At 43.2% G+C, this 23,934-nt stretch overlaps 1 protein-coding gene across 6 annotated transcripts in view; it reads right to left on the reverse strand.

The window, feature by feature from the left end:
- C1H2orf42 (chromosome 1 C2orf42 homolog) overlaps positions 1-23,934 on the reverse strand; it is a 39,509-nt gene that overhangs the window by 8,587 nt on the left and 6,988 nt on the right. For all 6 annotated transcript variants that reach the window (XM_057772081.1, XM_057772040.1, XM_057772073.1 and 3 more), the window contains 6 exons: positions 22,452-23,286; positions 21,240-21,350; positions 19,520-19,624; positions 10,026-10,130; positions 5,692-5,799; positions 1,194-1,294 (listed from right to left, as the gene is read on the reverse strand). In XM_057772081.1, coding sequence (XP_057628064.1) covers positions 1,194-1,294; positions 5,692-5,799; positions 10,026-10,130; positions 19,520-19,624; positions 21,240-21,350; positions 22,452-23,274 — 1,353 coding nt within the window. In that variant the 5' untranslated portion in view covers positions 23,275-23,286. The remainder of the gene's footprint in view (positions 1-1,193; positions 1,295-5,691; positions 5,800-10,025; positions 10,131-19,519; positions 19,625-21,239; positions 21,351-22,451; positions 23,287-23,934) is intronic.

A 23,934-nucleotide genomic window follows, 5' to 3' on the forward strand; every position in this document is an offset into this window, starting at 1 on the left:
TTTTTTTCTTATACCGTCTCATATAGTTGAGACTGGCCTCTAATTTGATATGCAGCTGAGAATGACTTTGATTCTCGTGCCTCCATCTTAGTGTTGGGATTGAAAGGATTGCCACCAGCCCATTTTATATCAAACTTTACCTGCTTAGTCATCTCACTGGCCTTTAAGACATTCCCAAAAGCATGAATCCCTACCAAAATTAGGCACAGAACTATACAGACTATGTCTCAATAACCCTTTCCATGAGAAAATGAATTTCAAGAGCTGGGGAGAAGGCCTGGTTAGTAAAGTGTTTAGCATGCACCAGGAGGACCTGAATTTCAGTTCTGTCTCTAGAAAGCCACGTGTGATGGGACTTGTTTGTAATTTCAGTGCTGAAGACACAGAGACACATGGAACCCTGGAGCTCACAGGCTAGCCAGCCTAATCTGTTTGGTGAACTCAAGGCCAAAGAAAGACACTAATTCAAAAAATAAGGTGGGTTTAATCCCAGCACTTGGGAGGCAGAGGCAGGCGGATCTTTGTGAGTTCGAGACCAGCCTGGTCTACAAGAGCTAGTTCCAGGACAGGCTCCAAAACCACAGAGAAACCCTGTCTCGAAAAAACCAAAAAAAAAAAAAAAAAAATAAGGTGGGGCAGAAGAGCCAGCTGGACCCCTGGGGCTTGTTGGGCAGTTAGACTGAATTGGTGGAGTTTCAGGTCAATGAAAGACCATGTCTTGCCAGGCAGTAGTGGTGCACAACTTTACTCCCAGTACAGGGAAACCCTGCCTCAAAAAAAACCAATAAAGATAAAAGAAGAAAGGAAGAAAGAAAGAAAAAAAGAAAGACATTTAGCTGGGCAATGGGGGCACACCTTTAATCCCAGCACTTGGGAGGCAGAGGCAGGCAGATCTCTTTAAGTTTGAGATCTGGTCTACAGAGTGAATTCCAGGGCAGGCAGGACTGTTACACAAAGATATCCTGTCTTGAACCCTCCCTGGAAAAAAAAAAAAAAAAAAAAAAAGGATACCTAATGTCCCAGGACAGACCAGCTACACAAGAAACCCTGTCTCGAAAAACAAAAACAAAAAAAGCACACTTAATGTGAACCTCTAGCCTCACCCACAAATGTGCATATGTATGTACTAGCATGTGCATGCACACACACACACACATACATGCACACACGGCTTCTGAGGAATCAACTCTTACCTCTGGGGTGTCTAAAATTTGTTTAACTTGCAGAATATTAGTGATATGCCAGGTGTACTTGGAAAAGGTCCCCAGTGGCAAGGCATCTTTTCGAACGAAAGCTGCAGTGAAAAGGAAGGAACAACTTCAATACCAGAAAGCGACATCCTCTCCGGGTGCCTGTCGCTTGATGTTTCTCCTCACAGGCCTGAAATTCTACTTGTTCTGCAAGTGTGTAACAGTCTGGCAGATACTGACTAACCAAATGATAAGGAGCTCCAGGACAGAAGTCTCTGTGGGTTCTTCAGCATGCTCACTAGACCTTAGAAACTTGTTTCTCTTCTGTAGTTCTAGGATGTATCCAGGCCCCTGCGCTACTGTTCCTCTGTTTGGTAGAGCTATGTGCAGGGCACTCTATTCTGAGAACCTCTTACCACACGAGAGCTAATGTGTCAGATCACAGTCCTTTAAAGGATGACTGCCTGCCCACCACCTGCACGTGGGATTAAAGCTGCTCTACCAGAGGGCCCGCGGCACAGCTGGGAATTAACATTACTGTATGTGAGGCCTCTAGTTTCAGGGCATCAGAACCAGACAGATAAGCTATGAGGACGAAGGGTCTCAGAGTCTCATGAACTCACTGCCTGTGCTGTTCAAGAGTGGACTTACTAAATGACAACTTACAGAAGAGACACCCTTGCTTTCCAGTTGTAGCCACTTTTGGCTGCTGACCACCTGGTGGCTCTCTCTCCACCCACTTTCCCTTTATTTCTAAAAAGTTATTCTAAAAGTAAAATCTCCCTTACACAAAGTATAGGGGTGTTTAAGAAAAAAACTTGTGATGGTTAATCTTTTTGTTTGCTGGTGTTTTTGAGATGCGGTTTCCGTATGTATCCTTGACTGGCCTGGTTATGTTTAGGAGGCTGGCCTCACACTCCTGGAGTTCTACCTGCCTCTGCCACCTGAATGCGGAGATTAAAAGCATGTGCCTGGCATAATGGTTAATTTTGAAGGTCAGCGTCTTTGGATTTAGAACCAACAATAGAACACACATCTCTAGGCAGGTGTATAAGGCAGTTTCTAAATTATGCTAGGGGGTTGTAACTGGCCCCCATAGGCTCCCAGGGAATGGCACTATTAGGAGGTGTGACCTTGTTGGAGAAAGTGTCTCTTATGCTGAAGCTACACCCAGTGTTGACTCCTTTTGCTGCCTGTGGTTCGAGATGTAGAACTCTCAACTCCTTCCCCAGCACCATGTCTGCCTGCACATTACCATGTCCCACCGTGGTGATAATGATGAACCTCTGAAATCGTAAGCTACCCAATTCAGTGTTTTCCTTATAAGAGCTGCAGCGGTAATGGTGTCTCTTCACAGCCACAGAAACCCTAACTAAGACAGGGTCCCAAACTGAATAGAAAGGAGGATGCAAGCTAAGCACCAGGATTAACTTCTGCTTCCTAGCTGCAGCCAGTGTGACCTGCTGCCTCATTTTCCTGATGCCATGCCTTCTCTACCATACTGACTGCAACCTCTCAAAGTGGGAAGCAAAAATAAACCCTTTTTCCTTTTTTTTTTTTTTTTGGTTGTTTTTCAAGGTAGATTAGTTTCTCTGAGTGTCGCTGGCTGTCCTGGAATCTGCTCTGTAGACCAGGCGTAAAATCTTGCCTAAAACCTTTTTTTTAAATTTTTTAAAATTTGTTTATTATGTATACAGTGTCTTATCTGCATGTATGCCTGTAGGCCATAAGAGGGCTCCAGATCTCATTACAGATGGTTGTGAGCGACCATGTAGTTGCTGGGAATTGAACTCAGGACCTCTGGAAAGCAGCCAGTGCTCCCAAAACCACTGAGCCATCTTTCTGGTCCCAAACCTTCCATTCTTAAATTACTTCCTGTCAGAGTATAATCACAGCAACAAGTAACTAATACAGAAATATTAAGAGTCAAGGCTGTTGATTTGATAAACCTATGCGGTCCATGGGCCTCTGGATTGGTTTATTGGAGGAAAGTAGAAGAGTTTGACTCTGTGGGCTAGAGTGCTGTAAGCAGGGCTTGATGGGCTATTCTGCTGGGGATTGTGGGAGTCCCGAGTGCCGAGAGAGGCCTGCATCGGGTGCTTTCAGGGAGAAGAGAAGACTCTATCAGGAACTGGGCCAGTTAGGCATTCATGTTCTATATCAAGCAAAGAAACTGGCTACATTCTGTCTGTGTTCCGCAAGCTTGAGTGAGGCTGGACTCAGAAGGAATGGAGTACCAGTTATCTCAAGACAGGATGGCGTTCAGACCGCGTATCATTGCTTCCGCTTACTGCTTATTCAGGTCCCCGGGGAGAAAGTACAAAAAAGGAGTAGAAAACATATGAAAAATGTGCATGAGCAAGTTTAACAACAGAGATAATGCAGGATTGAACGCAGCTGTAACTTGGGTTGGAGCCATTAAAAACAAACATGGCACTCTGCTCTGGGACAACAGGAGAGGGGTCTTAAGGGCAAGACCATAAAGGACAAAGTCTCCACCTCACGAAAGTGCAGACTCACTAGAAATAGTTTAGACTGAGGATGCCATAGGAAGGGTTCCCTCTCAAAACGACTGCCTAGGAAGTGCTCCCCAGAGTCGGCACGCAATGGCCACTGCAAATGAGTTGGCAGCACTGTCCACAAGGTATTGGTTTTGCAGGCATTAAAAATGAAAGACAGAAGAAGCCATGGAGTCTTGTGCCCTGGTTCCAGAGAGCCACCGAAGGCAAAGTTGGCAGGTGTGGTATTCCTGAGAGGCTACTGGGTACAGGTGTAAAGGTATAGCCCAAGCTGCAATGGAGAACCCAGGATGTTGATGAGAGCAGGACCATGAAACATTTCTCATGGAAAGACATGGAGTGGAGCTGTCTCAAGAGGAAGGCAATAGAGCTGGTGGGGGTGGGGCTCCCCAGGCCCTTTGGAACTCCAGATACCCAACATGAAAGTAAAGGATTTGGTGTTGCCCTGATGGGGTTTGGTCCTGCTTTTATCCATTTATTCCTTGCTGTACCCCAATTTTCCCATTTTGAGGTGTTCCCCAAATGGATATGTCCCATCCCACAGAGATTCTATGCTACTACGTAATAGATCTAACTTGGTTCCCATTAATAGCTGGTAACAAGCCTGACGATTTCTTAGATGAGACCTACTGGAAATGTTAGCGCCTATGTGAAGTTAGGATGTTGAACTGGATGTATTCTTTATAGTAAGATGAATGTACCTATGGAAACCAGAGGTGAATGTCAAGGTTTAGAGTGATGTGCTTTGGTGTCAAATTACCAACACGTGGTCTTATGATTGTTAATACTGTCAACTTGATGGGATTTAAAGTCAATATGGAAACAGCCTCTGAGTGTTTTTCAGGGAGCTATAGATTAACTGAAGTGGGAAGATTGCATCTGAATATGGATGGAACCATTCTGTGGGTTAGGGTCCTAGACAGAGGAAGGAGAGAGCAAGCTGGGCATCAGCGTTCATTTCTCCCTGCTTCCTGAGGATGCCACGTGGCCAGCTGCTATCAATTCCTCATCGTGAGCCAAAATAAACCTTTCTCTACTAAGTTGCATTCTTTGGATATTTTGACACAGCAACTAGAACAGTAACACAAGGTTTTTGGGTTTTTAGTTGCTGTTGTCTTCCTACAGCAACTTTCTGAAGTTCTAATCTTACTGGGGAGGCTCATTCTAACAGATTTGCTAAGGAATTATATTCTATTTTTATGTTTTTGTTTTTTGAGACAGAGTTTCCAGTAGCCCCGGCTGTCCTGGAACTTCCTTTGCACAGCAGGCTGGCCTCGAACTCAAGAGATCGGCCTGCCTTAGCCTCCTGAGTGTTGTGATGAAAGGTCCCAGGTTGGGATTATATTAGTTATTATTTATTTTATTCTATAATTTTGTTTTTCGAGACAGGGTTTCTCTGTGTAATAGCCCAGGCTGTTCTGCAACTCACTTTATAGACCAGGCTGGCCTCAAACTCACAGAGATCCGCCTGCCTCTGTCTCCTGAGTGCTGGGATTAAAGGTGTGCGCCACCACCGCCTGGCAGAATTATATTCGTAATGTTCTACTGGAAATGTATCCTCCAGACCAGGTTTTGGAGAGTTCCCCTCTGTACTTCTGTCAGTTTTACACAAATGCTCTCAAAGATTGTAAGCAATCATGTTTGGGAGAGTGGAACCTCACTTCCATTTGCATACTGATGACATATTTATTAATGCTCCTTTAGGTTTTTGGCCACTGGGCCTTCAATGTTTTTGTGGAAACTGTAGCACACCTAGAAGTATCAAACAATCCTTGCTGGTCATTTATGAGGTTTACATTTCCTGAATGTTTCCATTCACACTTACTGGGGAAAGTATCTCTTTCGGAGGGTTGGCCACTGTTCTAAGAGCTAATTACTTCAGGTTTCATGCTCCAGCGACACACCCAGACGTGCTAACCCTGAAAGTCCCTTGTAGACTTTTCCACACAATTATTACTGCTCTTCCTAGGGAGACTCCGCACCTGTGGTGGAGTTGGGGAGCCGCTTTTTTGCACTTCCTACGGATATTCTCTGTTGCAAGGCATCAAAAAAGGACTGAGGAATGTGGAACACCAGGGGTTCTGGTTTACCTGCAGAAAAAGGAAGGATGTTATTAAAAGAAACTGGTTGTTTTCTTACTGTGCAAGGAGAGGGAAAAGGAAAGGAATGGATGGGGCCGTAATCAAAAGTACCTGCTGTGGGCTGGGGAGACAGTTCAATGTGTAAGGTATTTGCCGCTAAGCCTGATAACCTGAGTTCAGTTCATGGAACCCACATATTGGAAAGGGAGAACCAAGCTGTCTTCTGATATACATTGGCCACGGCATGAATGTGCCCTTCTCCCAACAAAATAAGATGTAATAATGATAATAACAATAATAATAATACCTGAGGTTTCTTTATTCAAAGACAAAAAGGCTAATGGGATTTCATGAACCAAGGACGGCATCAGTCTTGCCCCTCATCCCTTGCTCATAACACACCTATCCTCCACCAAGAATGACTGCAGATTGCTAGGTGGGTGACCACCACCAGAGTAGACTTCTCCCACTGAAAGGCATAAGAACTGAGAACACTGAAGTAGAGCTGAGGAGCCTCTGATGGGCTTGTCCATTTGATTGATTCCTGCCTTCCATGCCCAGACACTTGCCAGCTGCATTCATGTCTAAGCAAAGCAGGAGGTTGCTCTCATTTGCATGGTCAGAACCATGAGTGCTAAAGATTAACGGGGTTTGAGTGTGGCAGGTACAGTCAGTATCATCTGTGACTCCCCGGCACATTAGATGTGGGAAAACATCCTAATCTCTTAATTTGGATGAAGAAAAAGTCAACAGAGTTGACTGTAGAGGGGTGCATGAGCTCAGAGTTTTTTCTTAATCTAGCAGAAGGAAACAGCTAGAGTTCCATGGATAAGCACAGAGCTGTGGCTCACCTGAGAGAAAGGCTCTGTTCTGGTTTGTTTGAAACAGTATTTCTCTTTGTAGCCCTGGCTATCCTGGAACAGGTTGGCCACAAACTCACAGAGATCCACCTGCCTCTGCCTCCCCAGTGCTGGAATTAAAAGAATGTGCCACCATGCCTGCCTAAGAAAGACATACTTTAGACATGGTCTTTTTCTATAGCACAGGCTGGTTTGAATTTAACTCACTATGTAGATCAGGCTGACCTCAAACCTGTCGTGATCCTCCTTCCTCTGTCCCATGAGTGCTAGAATTACAGAGTGTGCCACCATGCACGGCTCTGAGAAAAATACTCTAGTTGACTTGAAAAGTTAGTTCAACAGTTAAGAGCTCTTGTTGCTCTTGCAGAAGACCCAGGTTTGGTTCCTAGAACCCACATGGTGGCTCACAACCAACTATAACTCCAGTTTCAGGAGGATTACCTCTTCTCCCTTCATAGATACCAGGCATGCATATGGTACACATACACACATGTGGGCAAATTACCCAGTTAAATAAATCTAAACACTTTTCTAATGTTAAAGAATACATTAAAATGAGTTAGGCATGGCGGGACACTCTATATCCCAGCATTTCTGAGGCTGAGGCAGGACTGTGAGTTTGTGGCCACTCTGGGCTACATAGCTCTCAAACACAAAAAACAAAAACGTAAATTAGGGGGCTGGAGAAAGGGCTCAACACTTGCTGCTCCTCCGGAGCATAGGAGCATTGGTAGCCAGCACCAATGTCAGGTGGCTCACAGCCATTCGCAACTCCCCATCTGGGGAGCCCGACACTGTCTTCTGGCCTCTGTGGCAGCTGCTCTAATGTGGGGCACACACAGAGTCACACACGTACACATAAAAGACCAAAACACAGAAACTCCAAACAAGCAAATAAAAGTGAAAGGTGAGTTAGAATAGAAATACTTTTACTCTGTACTCAATTTTGTCTCTTTTGTTTTGTTTTTCAAGACAGGGTTTCCCTGACTGTTCTGGAAGTCCCAGAGCTACACCTGCCTCCTCCTCCGAGGGCTGGGATTAAAGGGATGCACTACCACCTCCTGGCTTGCCTACTTGTACTGACTGTAGAAGGCCAATGTCAAAACTTAGTTAGTACTTGGTGTGTAGAGATGTATGTGTGCATTTATGTGGACAGGTGCATGTGTACTTGTCTGCAGGTGTGTGGAGGTCAGAGGTGACTTTCAAGGTTTTTTTAGGACTATGTTCCTATCTTTGTTGTCTGTGTGGTTTTGCTTATTAAAACATTTTTTTAAATTCATCTATTTATTTAAAAAAAATTTAAGGATTTATTTTATGTTTATAAGTGTTTTGTTTGCATGTTTGTGTATGTACTATGTATGTACCTGAGGAAAGTAGGAGGTGTCAGATCCCCTGGAATTGGGGACCTGGAGCCAACACGTGGGTGCTGGGAACTGAATTCATATCCACTGTAAGATCAATAAGTGCTCTTAACTGCTAAGCCATCACTCTAGTTCTGATTTGTTTTACGAGAGAAAGAGATAGAGAGGAGAGAGAGAGTACATGCAGGCTATGGCACACACTTGTAGGTGTGCATGTGTCAGAAGGTAATCTGCAGCAGTCAGTTCTCCCTGTCTACCACAGATGAGTCCAGGGTTCCTGTCTCCTCCTCCATAACTGGATTTTTGAGACAGGGTCTCTCATCGAGACCTGAGGCTTGTCAATTAGGCTCGAGTGTCTGGCCACCCTCTTAGCACTGGGATTAAAAGTTCACAACATCTAACTCAGTTTTTAGGTGGATTCTGAGGGTCAATTAGTTCAAACGCCCCAAAAAGAATGGAGCTCTTCATCACCTGACCAATCTAGGAAACCTGTATTGGAACTCTGCTGGAACAACCGCCAACAAAAGCATCTTAGGAAGAAAGGGCTTGTTTGGGCTCACAGGTTCATCATGGTGGGGAAGTGAGGGTGACAAGAGAGAGTCTAGCTATGGACAGCAGGAGTGTGAGGTAGCTGGTCCCATCACAACCAGTCAGAAAGCAGAGAGGTGAGTTGGGCCGTGGTTGTGCACACCTTTAATCCCAGCACTCGGGAGGCAGAGGCAGGCAGATCTGTGAGTTCAAGGTCAGCCTGGTCTACATTGTGAGTTTTAGGATAGCCAGGGCTACACAGAGAAACGTAGTCTCAAAAAAATCAAAACAAACAAAAACAACAAAAAAACAACAACAACGAAAAAAGAAAGCTGAGAGATGCGTTGGTTGCTGCACTTCTTGTCTTCATCCCAGCTCATGGGATCGTGTTACCCACTCAGTCAAAACCCTGTCATCCTCCTCATCACACACTCAGTGGTGTGCTTCTGGATGAACCCAAATCTAGTCAAGTAGACAAAGAAGAACTGCCATCCCATCCACCTAGATGTGCTCAGCAGCGGGCACACACTAATAATCGCCTCTGCTCCGATCCACCCTGTGTGCCCCACCCTTCCTCAGCTCTGCACCAGACACAGCTGTTAGTTTTCACAGGTTTAGGCTTTGCTTGAGCCTTCCCCTCCCTGCTTTGACTTACAATGCATATAAGACTTTGACATCTGCCCCACAAGACACAAGTGCAAAGACAAAGACCTAGGCTGGCAGCAGTTTTTATCTGCTGTTCTCCTTCTTCTATCTCTAACGTCACTTTGCAGGTTCTGTACTCTAGTAATGATAATTATTTAATTTAGTTCTTTCTACCTTGATGTCTACTTTTTCTTCTTTTGCTTGTTTGTTGTTTTTATATTCATTTATTTATTTATGGAGGAGGGAAGGATGTGTTGCCACATAGAGGTCAGAGGACAACTTGTGGGAGTTGGTTCTCTCCTTCTACCTCATGGGTTCTGGGGATCAAACTCAGGTTGTCAGGCTTGGCAGCAAGTGCCTTTACTGCCGAGCCAGCTGGGTAGCATATTTTCTTTTCTTAGTACAGGGGACTGAACCCAGAGATTTGTGTATGCACAACACATGCTCTAACATTAAGCTATACCTCTATTTCACTCTTCTTTAAAACAACAAAACAGGTCTCACTCTGGTTTTGTTTTTTTTTTTTTTTTTTTTTGGTTTTGGTTTTTCGAGACAGGGTTTCTCTGTGGCTTTGGAGCCTGTCCTGGAACTAGCTCTTGTAGACCAGGCTGGTCTCGAACTCACAGAGATTCACCTGCCTCTGCCTCCCAAGTGCTGGGATTAAAGGTGTGCGCCACCACCGCCCGGCCCAGGTCTCACTCTGTAACTCAGGGCAATCCCCCAGCCTCAGCACTGCCACACCCAGCCTGACTTTTACTTTCTTGTGGATCTGTGTTTTCGCACGAATCAGAGCAGAGCTATTGCGTATCTCTTTGATGCTTCCTCCTTCCAGCATACTTACCATCAAACTGATAGTGCATGGTTTGATGGATGCGCTCTGTGACACTGGCCAGCCAGTCTTGGAAGGACAAAGTCACTTGTGCCTCATCCAACAGCTGACCACAGACTAGGAAAAGGAAAAAAAAACTTTTTTCATTAACTTTACTTTTCTTTCAAAATAATTAACTAAAGCTTGAAACGGTCAAGTAGTTTAGAAAAAAAAACATAAAAATTAAGTACAGAGAAAATAAACTAAGTGAAATAGGTCCCAGGACTTTTTCTATTTAATTGACATATAACAATTATACATTTTTATGATGTGCAGTGTGATAACAGACTTCTTTTTTATAGAAATTTATTTATTTATTTAATGTATACGAGTGCTCTATCAACTTTATGCCAGAAGAGGGCATTAGATCCCAGTCTAGATGGTTTGAGCCACCATGTGGTTCCTGGAAATTGAACTCAAGACCTCTGGAAGAGTAGCCAGTTTTTTTGACCTCTGAGCCATCTCTCCATCCCCCAAACTTTTTAAAAAACATTTATTTTCATTTATGTGTATACACGAGTACCTACATATATGTAAATGCACCATGTGCATGCAGTGCCCTCTGAGGCCAGCGAGGCCATTGAATCCCCTGAAGCTGGAGTTATAGGTGTTCATGAGCTACCCAATGTGAATTCTGGGACCTGAACTTGAGTAGCAAGTGTTCCTAACTGCTGAGCCATCTCTCCAGTCCCAAAAAAATTAAAAAAAAATAATCCATCTATACTGGGCCTGATGGTGTAACCCTGTAATCCCAGCACTTGGGAGGCAGAGGTAGGGGAATGGTAAGTTCCAGGCATGCCTGGGCCACATTGCAAGTTGGAGGCTAGTCTAGGTTACATGATATCCTGTCTCAAAAGAACAAAAGTAAATTCATTTGCAAAAATGAATGAAAGCCCTCAAGACCAACAGGTTTGAGACTATTGCCCCAGGCTAGGAAGTGTTAGCAGCTCAGAAGACGCTGATCTTCCGAGCACTCTAATCCTGATCCTCACAACCACTGTAGTTCCAGTTCCTAGGGATCCTGTACCCTCTTATAGAAATTACTTCCAATTCTGAGTATGGATTTGCATACACAAACTCTCTCAGTAATGAAACTATTTGTTTCCTACTAAGACTGGCATGCCTGGAGTGGTGACATGCCTGTTTGGGACATAGAGGGAGGAGAAAAATGAGTTCAGGGCGACCTGTGGCTACATAGTAAGTTTTGAGAAAAAAAGATTGGTCGGGTGTAGTGGTTCATGCCTTTAATCCTAGCACTCAGGAGGCAGAAGCAAGTGGATCTCTGTGAGTTCAAGGCCAGCCTGATCTACACATCAAGTTCTAGGACAGCCTAAGGGCTACATAGTGAGACTGTCTCAAAACCATATCAAGCCAAACCAGGGTCTGGAGAGATAGCTCAGAGGTTAAAAACACTGGCTGCTCTTGAAGACCTGGATTTGATTCCCAGGACCCACAAGGCATCTTACAATTGTTTATAATTCCAGTTCCAAGGGGATCAGATGCCCCTTCTGGCCACTGCAGGTATTCGTCATTCATATATTACACAGACATACAAACAGGCAAAACACCTGTCCACATTAAATAAAACTAGTAATAAAAAATAAGAATGTTGTAGAATAATCCTCTTGTACACTATAAAGATTTTTCACTCAAATTGGTTTAATAAAATGTTATTGATCAGTAGCCAGGCAGGAATATTTGGCAGGGTAACAAACTAAGGACGATTGGAAGGGTGGAGTTAGGAATAGCCAGCAGGTATAGAGGCACCAGGAGATAACATACCATGCTAATAAAGGTACTGCCACATGGGAGAGTGTAAACAAGGAATATGGGTTAACTTAAAAGGTATGCACTAGTTTGTAATAAGCCTGAGCAACTGGCTGAGTGTTTACAATTAATATAAGCCTCAGAGTGGTTATTTAGGAACAGGGGGTCAGGTCAAGAAATTTCCATTTAGGGCTGGAGAGATGGCTCAGAGGTTAAGAGCACTGATTGCTCTTCCAGAGGTCCTGAGTTCAATTCCCAGCAACCACATGGTGGCTCACAGTCATCTATGGTGAGATCTGGCACTCTCTTCTGGCAAGCATACATGTAAGGAATGTTGTATACATAATAAATAAATAAATCTTAAAAAAAATAAAGAAATTTCCATTTATATACAGGGTTCCTAGGTATGGCCAAAATTTTCACATAAAACCTGTCAAGGCTTATGGAAGGATTCTAGACACAAGAACAGAGTCAAGCATGGCTTATTGGTAGCTGCTTTTTCTCTAGTGGGCTGTTTGCTGGCATTGGGCAGAGGCATGTCTCTTTTAAGAGATAACTTTCTGGCTCAGTGCCAGCAGCAAAAAACAGGTGGCTATTTTTAGAGGTTCTACTACCAAACATTTATATGGTGTTTATGAGCAGCCGGCAGGATGCTACTTGGTGGCAACAAGGATCTAGAAACTTCCCAAAGTTGGGGTAGTAAACATGGCTTTCAGAGCTGGTGGTAAATGTGCCTCCGCCATGAGACTACACTCTTGGGGAACCAACGGGGAGGAGCCAGACCAGCAGGTCATGATCTAAGTTACACAGCAGTTGTCTTTGTTTTTTTTTGCATAATCAGACAGAAAAGGTTATAGATGCTCAGTAAGGACAGATTCAGACAAACAGCAATAAAAACCTCTAAATGGACTACAGTGTGTTTAAAAATACATGTAGTCTTGGGAAAGAAAAGAAAAAACAACAAAATAGCCACATAAAGATGGAAAATACACAGATTATATTATTGTGCTGTCTTTAAAATTTTTGACTGCTAAGAGAACTTGGATTATGAAAACTGCCATATTAAACCAAACTACATATTTTAAAATTATCTTGACCTCAAAATTTAAGTCAAAAGATATAGCTGGGCATGGTGGTGCACATCTTTAATCCCAACACTCGGGAGGCTTATATTATTGTGCTGTCTTTAAAATTTTTGACTGCTAAGAGAACTTGGATTATGAAAACTGTCATATTAAACCAAACTACATATTTTAAAATTATCTTGACCTCAAAATTTAAGTCAAAAGATATAGCTGGGCATGGTGGTGCACATCTTTAATCCCAACACTCGGGAGGCAGAGGCAGGCAGATCTCTGTGAGTTCGCGGCCAACCTGGTCTACAAGAGCTTGTTCCAGGACAGGCTCCAAAGCTACAGAGAAACCCTGTCTTGAAAAACCAAAAACCAAAACAAACAAACAAAAAGTCAAAAGATATATTACTTTGGGGAGAGGTTATGCTTTTGTTTCCACAGGAAATGAGAGGTTCTGATTATTCTGGGTTAAGAAAAATCAGGTCTGATAGAGGAAGATCCCCTGAAAAATCTGGCTACAAATACAAAGAAATGAACCTAAAAGAACTACATGATATATGGTGTATATTTTACCTGTTCAAACATAAAACAAAAATCACCTTTGGCTGACTTGTGTCCAATGCACAATCTATACTTGTATTAAGACAGGTATGTATGTTACCTTTAAAAAAAGTTTATAGCTGGGCGGTGGTGGCGCACGCCTTTAATCCCAGCACTTGGGAGGCAGAGGCAGGAGGATCTCTGTGAGTTCGAGACCAGCCTGGTCTACAAGAGCTAGTTCCAGGACAGGCTCCAAAACCACAGAGAAACCCTGTCTCGAAAAACCCAAAAAATAAATAAATAAATAAATAAATAAATAAATAAATAAATAAAGTTTATATATTTTTAGAGCAAGGGGAACAAACACCAATGACAAGTATGGACCAGGTGATCCAACATCCAGACAGCTTCCAGGCTGCTGACTGAGATGATCCAGCCTCGCATAATTCCACAGCCAAGAATTAAGAATTATCCTAAATTTTCTTAGGGTCCAAGGATTACTAGCATCCACAATCAACAGGAAGTAGTCTAAAGAACTACGTCCGCATTCTCACAAGATGGGTTATGGATATTTATTATTATTTAAGGGGTGGGGTTGTTTACAAATTGTTATTGGTCATAGTCAAAATAAGGTTAAACAAAATAGTTAAATCCAGAGATCTCTTTCTAAAAAAAGAAAGGAGGATGTGATATAGAAATGATAGGATAAAAGGGTAGATTACTGAATCTACATTATCCAAAAACAATTATTAATCTTACATATTTTATATTAGTATAGATTTTGGTTTACTGACATAAATTTAAAGATAATTTTGTTATACTGTATATATATTTCTACTCTAGTTTAGGGTATTATGTTTATGAAGCTCATTTAAAAATAGAGCTGAAGAGATGGCTCAGAGGTTAAGAGCACTGGCTGCTCTTCCAGAGGTCATGAGTTCAATTCTCAGCAACCACATGGTGGTTCAAAAACCACCTGTAATGATTTCTGGCGCCTTCTTCTGGACTGCAGAACATACACAGACAGAACACTGTATACAAAATAAATAAATAAATCTTTAAAAAGGTAAAGTATTTTAAGAAATGTAATATATAATTAAGAAATACAGATTAACAATCATCTATAATAGCAAACTTATAGTCATGTTAGTTAGGTTTTCAAGGTCATACAGAAATACATTTGGGTTTCCCTGCTCCCCTATCCAACCTTCCTTTATCCCCAATCATCCCGTTTCCCCCAGTTCCCCTCATCCTCTCCTTCACACTTTTCTCTCCCCATCTCCCCTCATCCCCATCCCACCCCACCCCCAAGATTCCAATTTTTTGTCCGGCAATCTTGTCTATTTCCCATAGCCAGGAGGATAACTATATGTTTTTCCTTGGGTTTACCCTCTTGTTTAGCTTCTTTAGGATCACAAATTATAGACTCAGTGGCCCCTATCCATGGCTAGAAAAACTCATATCTTAGTTAAGGGAGCCACCTAAGGGTTGGCAAGAGACTTGAACATGGAATGGCTACCAGGTGCCCAGAGCAATGTCCCCAGTTAGTTCCTTGGGCACCTGAGGATAGGGAACCTGAAATGAACCTATCCTATAGCCATACTGATGAATATCTTACATATCACCATAGAACTTTCATCTAGCAATGGATGGAGAGAGAGACAGAGACCCACACTGGAGCACCGGACTGAGCTCCCAAGGTCCTAAATGAGGAGCAGAAGGAGGGAGATCATGAACAAGGAAGTCAGGACCACGAGGGGTGCACCCACCCACTGAGACAGTGGGGCAGATCTATTGGGAGCTTACCAAGGCCAGCTGGACTGTGACTGAAAAAGCATGGGATAAAACCGGATTCTCTGAACATGGCGGACAATGAGAGCTGACGAGAGGCCAAGGACAATGGCACGGGGTTTTGATCCTACTTCATGTTCTGGCTTTGTGGGAGCCTAGACAGTTTGGATGTTCACCTTCCTAGACCTGGATGGAGGGGGGAGGACCTTGGACTTTCCACAGGGCAGGGAACCCTGATTGCTCTTGGGACTGGAGAGGGAGGAGAAGAGGAGTGGAGGGAGGGGGAGAGGTGTGGGAGGAGGGGAAGGGAAATGGGAGGCAGGGAGGAAGCAGAAAATTTTTTTTTCAATAAAAAAAAAAGAAAAAAGAAATACATTTGGGGTAGATAGGCAATCTTCAAACACTTTAAATACCTGCAGAATATGGCATTTGAAATGGTTTAAGAACTTAGATTTTTCTTAACAGTGAGACTTGTCTATTCCTGGCAGCACCAATTACTTCAAAGAGGATGATGGGCATTGAAGAAATGCCATTGGAGTTTGTTTTCTTCATGGCTAAAGCTAGCCATCTGGGTGAAGAAACTGCCCTTGGTTTAAATGCTGACAGTTACTGTCGGGACCAGCAGGATGCAAGAAAGGCAATTGCCAAATGTTGCTAAGACAAGGTAGGACATTCCTTCAAAATTCCCTGCTTCACAGAAAAGACTGTCAGATATGCAAGGCCTGTAAGCCAGAGTTGGATGCTCCAACATTACAGAGAAACTTTGGGTGACTGTCCAGTAAGCTTGAGATCCCTACCATTGGGTAACATTTCACCCTTCTGGGGTTTTTGGTGGAGTTGAGGATTAGCTAGCTATAATTTTCTTTAGTTAGGATAAAAGATAAATTAGGTACAAAACTTTGGACTTACAAAGGTAAGATAGATAACAAAGTATTATCTCTAATTTTGCCAAATATAAATGGATTAGATATGATAATTGTAATTCTTAATAATTGTATTTTTATATATAATCTTACTATGTTAAGGCAGGGAAACCAAACTAAGGATGATGGGAAGAAAAAGGTGGAGTCAGGAGTTGTCAGTGAGATGCAGAGGGAGCAAGAAATGAATGTGCCATGCTAATAAATAGAAATATGAGTTAATTCAAATGCATGAGTTAGCAAGCTACAAGTCTGAGCTATCAGCTGAGCATTTATAAATAATATTAAGCCTCTGTGTTTATTATTTGGGAACTAGGGGGCAGGAGAAAAATGTCCGCCTACATAAGAATAAAACAAAAAGTTGAGCACACAACTTAAGAGAGGTCATTCAATTTGATTTGTTATGGCATGTTCACATGTAACTGAAAATGTACACAGAAATGCAGAAGACTTATCATTAAATAAAAGGCAAATGGCTAAAATCTTGAAGCCCTGGAGGAAACAACAGAGAAATACAGTAATAAGGGATGGAAGTTAAAGGGGCCAGAATAAAGAGCTGGGGCATATGGGGCTCAGTGTGAGTATACACACCTGGCATACTTGAGGCCCTAATTCAATCTTTTGCATCACAAAACAAAAGATATAACTACAGCTTTAAAAATTTTTTAAATTTCAGTTGGGTAGGCAGTGGTGGCACACACCTTTAACCCCAGAACTTGGGAGGCAGAGGCAGGCGGATCTCTGAGTTTGAGGCCAGCCTGGTATACATAGCTAGTTTCAGGGCAGTCAGGACTGTTACACAGAAAAATCCTGTCTTGAAAAAACAAACAAACAAATCAAAAGGGGCTGGAGAGTACTGAGTACTCTTCCAGAGGATCCGGGTTCAATTCCCAGCACCCACATGGCAGCTCACAACTGTCTGAAGATCCAGTTGCAGGGGATCTGACACCTTCACACCAATGCACATAAAATAAAGTTAAATAAATCATAAAAAATATTTAAAAAACAAACCATAACAATAATTTTGTTTCCTCAGGTGTTGGCAGCACTTGGGAGGCAGAGGCATCAGATATCTGAATTGGAGGCCAGCCTAATGTGGTGGGATATTTGTATACTATGTGAAGGTGTATTGCGATGACTGGTGTAATGAAAGGTTGAACAGTCAATAGCTAGGCAGAAGGTCTAGGTGGGGCTTCTGGGCAGAGAAAGAACTCTGGGAAGAAAGGTAGAGTTGTCAGCCAAACATGGAGAGGCAACAGGAGGTGCAAGATAGAAGAGGTAACACCACATGACAAAATGTAGATTAATATAAATGGATTAAGCTAAATTGTAAGAGCTAGTTACGAACAAGCCTAAGTTATGAAGGCTAAGCTTTCATAATTATTAAGAAGTCTCCATGTCATTATTTGGGAGCTGGAGGCTGACAAAAAAGCTTGCTACAACCTGGTCTACAGGGTGAATTTCAGGATAGCCAGGGCTACACAGAGCAACCCTGTCTTGAAAAACAAAAAACAAAACAAAATTGTTTTCAATAATTTTTAAGTTTTTTCTCTAAATGAATATATACAACTTTTTGATATGATTGTATGTTCTTATACAGTTGAAGGGAATACAAAGCTTCCTTGGGTGTGATGGTGCACACCTATAACCCAAGTAAGTACTCAGGTGGCTAAGGCAGTAAGACTTGCAGCTGGAAGACACACTGGGCTACATAGTGAGACCCAGTCCCCAAACTTAAAACAACAAAATTTGGGGCTGGAGAGATGGCTCAGGGGTTAAGAGCACTGCCTGCCCTTCCAAAGGTCCTGAGTTCAATTCCCAGCAACCATGAGGTGGCTCACAACCATCTATAATGAGATTTTGTGCCCTCTTCTGGCCTGCAAGCATATATGTAGGCAGAATACTGTATACATACATACATAAATCTTTAAAAAAAAAAACTCCAAGAGCCTGTATACCCCTCACCTAGATTCCCCAGAGTAACATGTTTAAATGTATAGAATAAACAGTCACTAGAGAAAATGACAGGACACAGTCATTTGCCCTTCACCAGTTTTCCATACAATAGAACACAGCTCTGCATTCTTGTGTGTGTGTGTGTGTGTGTGTGGTGGGTGCACACAGCTTTGCACTCTACCATATGTTCAGCCACAGTCCAGACAACAAACATTTGCATTTAGACACCTTTCTACTGACCCTGGAAAGCACTGACCCACTCTGTTTCTATGGTTATAGGCTGAGCGTTACTATTATTATTTCTTCTTAGTTCTTTAAAGGAAGGTCTCGCATGCAGCCCTGCCTGGCCTGGAACTCAGTGCAGACCAGGCTGACTTTGAACTCTACTTTCTTACTATTGAATGCATTGCAGAAGTACACCACCACATAGGCAGCATAATTCATTATTTTTTAATTTAAAAATTAAACTGGAAAAATGGCTCAGCAGTTAGGAATACTGGTTGCTCTTCCAAATGAGCTGGGTTCAATTCCCAGCACCCACAATACAGCTCACAACTGTCTCGGGGAATCCAACAGCCTCTTTTGGCCTTTGAGGGCACTGAATGCAAGTACACAGACATATATGCAGGCGAAACAACAGGTGTATAAAGGCTAAATAATAAAATAAAATTTAGAGATTTTATTTATTTTTTACATGGCATGTATATCCACCAGGCCTGCTCAGTGCTCTTGGAGGCAGAGAGGGTGCTGAATGCCCTGGAGCAGGAGGTACTTTTGGAGTAGAATCAAAAGTTCAGAGCCAGTGGTCTACATGCTGAGTTACATACAACAAGTGAGTTGCTTGAAGTGCATGCTAGGAATTGAACCTAATTCCTCTCTAAAAGAGTTCTATTGAGCCCCCCACCTTTTTTTTTTTTTTTTTTTGGTTTTTTTCGAGACATGGTTTCTCTAATATCCCTAGCTATCCTGGAACTAGCTCTGTAGACTAGGCAGCCTCGAACACAGAGAGATTCACCTGCCTCTGCCTTCCCAGTGCTGGGATTAAAGGTGTGCCAGCTGGCCGAGATTGTTTTGTTTTTGTGTGTATGTGTTCTTCCAAGGCCAGAAGATCCTTTGGAACTAGAGTTACAGGTGTTTGTGAGCTGTCCAAGAGAGGGGTGGGATCCAAACTCATGATATCTTAGAGGAAAAAAAATGCTCTTTTAACTGCTGGACCATCTTTCCATCCTAGCTTGGCTTTGAGCATGATTTGACCTTGGAGAAGAGGAGAGCCCTCGGTGGCGGTGACCCCGTCCGCTGCTGCTGTTCATGTCAATGACACAACACAGGAGACAACACACAGCGTTTCTCTTGACCATTCCTTTAGGCTACCTCCGGATGGCTTCTACCCATGAAGCCCCTTCTAGGAAGGGAAACTTACCCTGCCTTTTCAGTGAAGAAGCAACCACAGGCTTTCTCATGGCACTCTTCCTTGCATTGCTGGTTACTGTGTCTTGCGGCATCAGTGAGCTGTTCATCTGTGCACCTAGAGCACAGATTAGATTACAATTCTTAACACGCTTAAAGAATGGGAAGCAACTCAGCTGGTGGAATACACACTTAACACTCTCTAAATCCTGGATTGAGCTTCCATGCCCCAAGAACTGAGGATGCTGGCATAAACCTGTAATCCCAGCAAGCAGGAAGTGGAGGCAGGAGAATAAATTCAGGTCATCTTCCACTTTGAGGCTACTCTGGGATTTAGGAGATCTTGTATCAAGAAAGAAAACAAAATCAGATGGTGGTGGCTCACGTTTTAATCCCAGCACTCCAGAGTAGAGGCAGGCAGAGAGAGATCCCCGTGAGCTTGAGGCAGCCTGGTCTACAGAGATAGTTTTAGGACAGCCAGGGTTACACAAAAGAAGCTGTCTTGAAAAACAAACTTAAATCCAAAAACCAGACCAAAACAAAACATGACATCATTTCTGCAGCCAGGTATGTAACCTTAGCAGGTGGGAAGAAGAGGCAGGAGGATCAAGAGTTAAAGCTACACAGTAAATTCAAAGTTAGACTCAGTCATGTGAGACTCTGTCTCAAAAATGTCAGTCCCAACCTATCACTCAACTCTCCAGGCAAAATCTGCAGGTCAGTAAGATGGCTCAGTGGAGAAAGGTACATGTCAAACCTAAAGATCCGAGTTCAATTCCTGGGAGCCACACAGTAGAAGGAGAGAACCAACCTTCACTCAAGAACACACACACACAGTGTTACATTTTTTGTTAAATTTTGATTGATTTTTAAAGATTATTTTTATTTTACATGGACTGCTGTTTTTGCCTTTATGTATATCTTTGTGAAGATGTCAGAACCCTTGGAACTGGAGTTACAGAGAGTTGTGAGCTGCTATGAGCCATCTCTCCAGCCCTCAATATTTTTATCTATTTTTGTATGTGTGTTTACAGGTGTGCCACAGGGCACATGTAGAGGTCAGAGGATAATTTAGGGGAATTAGCTTTTTTGTTCCATCATGTGGGTCCCAGGGATCGACCTCAATTACGCAGGTCCTCTGACTTGATAGCAAGAGCCTTTACCCACTAGTGAAGCTACCAATCCAGCCCAGACAAAAAATAATAATCTTAAAAGAAGTCTGCAAACCTGGGCCTAGAGCAATCAATGGATGAGCAGCTAAGAGCACTGGCTGTTCTTGCAGAGAAACCAGTTGGGTTTAGGTCCCAATACCTGCATCGTGGCTCACACCTCTTGTGACTCCAGTTCCAGGGGATTCCATATTCTTTGGCCTCCTCAGGTACCAGATACATACACGGTACACAAACATACATGTAATGTGTATACATACAGGTAAGACACACATAAAATAAAATACCATATTAAATTCTGTAAAATTATAAAAATTGATTTGATAATAATCTAAAGCATCTAAGACAGGTGGTGGTCACTCAAGCCTTTAATCCCAGCACTCAGGAGGCAGAGACAGGCAGATCTCTGTGAGTCCAAGGACAGCCAGGTCTACACAGAGACACCCTGTCTTGAAAAACAAAAACAAAACAAAAGAACAAGAGTCCTTTCTCATAATTCCTCAGATTCTATGAAAGACAGAAGACAATCTCCAAATACCAAACAAATAAGTAAAAGTGTCTCACCAGATACTTCATCCTTCTTCCTCTTCCGTGGCTTAGAGGCAGCAGAGTCACAAGCTGAGACAGACGATTCTGAGTGGCAGCCTAACTGGGGCACAATTATATCTTTAAGACCTTAAAAAGAAAAGTTTCTGAATTACTACAACTATCTAAGAGAAAGTATGGGATCCTAACTAAAAAACAAAACAAAACAGGAAAGACCAGTTGCCTGATGTAAAATCAATTACTTGAGAGAACTCTCCCAAACACTGTGTTCTATTCAGGAATGGGAAGTGGCTTGGATGCAGAGCACTTGCTTGGAGTGTATGAGGCTCTGAGGTCCATGTCCAGCATGTGCGAACGCGCGCACACACTTTGCTAAATTCATTGTCTCAACAAAAATGTTCATCTCTTGTTATCAACAGTTTCAACTATCCAATCAACTTTTATGCCTGTGCTGTGCTGGCTGGAATTCAGAGAAGGAATGCTAGTCAGGATTGGTGGCCATGGCCTATAATCCCAGCATGTAGGGGAGGCAAGAGAATTGAGTTTGAGGGCAGCTGTGTTACTTTAGCAAAACACTATGTTTTATTTTTATTTTTTTGAGGGTTTTTTTTTTTCCAAGACAAGGTTTCTCTGTGTAGCCCTGGCTGTCCTGAAACTTGCTCTGTAGACCAGGTTGTCCTTGAACTCACAGAGATCTGGGCTATTTCACTACCATGATGTTTTTAGTGACTCTCTGAACCAGGGGACCCGTAGGTTCTGTGGTCAACTGCCAGATGGTCTGTTTGGTTTCTGGGGAGGCCTGTATAGCATGTCTCTTGAGCACTGGGATTAATGGTATGTGCCAACTCCGCCTGTCTACACTTTGGCTCTGTTGTAGCTGTGTTTTCAAAAAAGCAGCACTGGTGAGATGGCTCAGTAGATAGAAGAAGTACTCGCCATTCGGACCTGAGATGGCTCAGTAGATAGAAGTACTTCCCATTCAGACCTGAGTTCAATTCCTGGAACCCTTGTAACGGTGGAAGGAGAGAACTGACATCAGAGTTGTCCTAAGATACGCACATGTGTGCCATTGTACACACATAGCACACACACACTGAAAAAGGAGTGCGTTTTATCTGTGCTGTCTAGCACCTGAAAGTAAAGGCTATCAGGACAAGCTCCACAGGCAGCAGTGGCACACTTTCTCTGCCATTTCATAAACACTGAATAACTGTCGATCTCCCCACCTACCGCTGGCATCAGAATTTAGGAAGTCCGAGAATTCCTGAGCCAACGTTTCATCACTGGCAAAGGCACAGAGACAAGCAAAGAAGTGAATGCACCGCGGGGCTGCCTCAGCCTTGGGAACGCTGGCCTTGTGTGACTTCAGAGTCTGGCAGGAGCAGAAGAAGCGGCGCTCTGACAAGCTTCTGGAGCTGATTTTCTGCATGAAGGACGTGTGCAAATAGCCCAAGCTGTGCTTTTGGCTCGCCTTGCATTTCACTACCATGATGTTTTTGGTGACTCTCTGAACCAGGGGACCCGTAGGTTCTGTGGCCAACTGCCAGATGGTCTGTTTGGTTTCTGGGGAGGCCTGTATAGCATTCAGGACTGAACTCTTCAGCGTCAGAGGGGTGGCCTCTGCCTGGCAGTTTACTGCTAGCTTGATGTGCTGACACTGGTTTTCCACGATGCCTTGAGTGGCAGCTTTCAAACATGAGGGGACATAACACCGGCCAGAGCTCAGCTGAGTGATGATTGTCCCATCCACTGTCTGGATTGTCGTCTCTGAAACACCTAGCTCCACAAAGCATCGGTAGTCAGGGCCCCGGTCTCTTTGCCGCACAGAGTACACCTGTAAATCAGTGCCTGTGATGATTTTGACAGCTTCAATACTAGGCTGCTTCCGGGCACCATAGCGAAATATGGTTCCGCATGTCTTGTTCTTACAGCTCAATCCACGGGTTCCATTGTACGTACCACAACGGGGACACTTCCTGATTCCCCTCAATGTGGCCTTCCCCAAGTCAGATAAGAAAGCTGGAACTTTAGTCCTCTGAGAGTTTGATTCCATTGTTCACAGCCCCTAGAGAGAAAGGAGAACACATTTACACAAAGTTAACGTTGAGAGAGAGAAAAAGAGAGGGAGGGATTTCTATTTATTTATTTTTGACATTGATTCTCACTTTGTAGCTCAGATTAGCTTGTAAAAATGTAGCTGAGAGTTGGGCGATTATATGGCGCACACTTTTAATCCCAGCACTCAGGGAGGAAGAGGCAGGCAGATCTTTGTGAGTTCAAGGCCAGCCTGGTCTACAGAGTGAGTTCCAAGACAGTCAGAGATACACAGAGAAACCCTGTCTCAAAATAAAAGCCCCCCCCAAAAAAAACAACAACAACAACAAAATACAGCTGTGCTAGGTAATTTCCACTTGACACAATCTAGAGTTACTTGAAAGGAGGGACCCTCAATTGAAAGAATGACTTTATAAGGCTGGGCATTTTCTTAATTTGTGATTGATGATGGACTATTGTGGGATGCTATCCCTGGGCTGGTGGTCAGAAAACAGGCTGAGCCAGGTGGTGGCACACACCTTTAATCCCAGCAGAGACAGGTGGATCTTTGTGAGTTCGAGGCCAGCCTGGTGTACAAGAGCTAGTTCCAGGACTGGCTCCAAAGCTACAAAGAAACCCTGTCTTGAAACACCAAAAAGAAGAAGAAGAAGAAGAAGAA

The sequence above is a fragment of the Chionomys nivalis genome, chromosome 1, assembly GCF_950005125.1.
Source record: "Chionomys nivalis chromosome 1, mChiNiv1.1, whole genome shotgun sequence".
Classification (NCBI taxonomy): Eukaryota; Metazoa; Chordata; class Mammalia; order Rodentia; family Cricetidae; genus Chionomys; species Chionomys nivalis.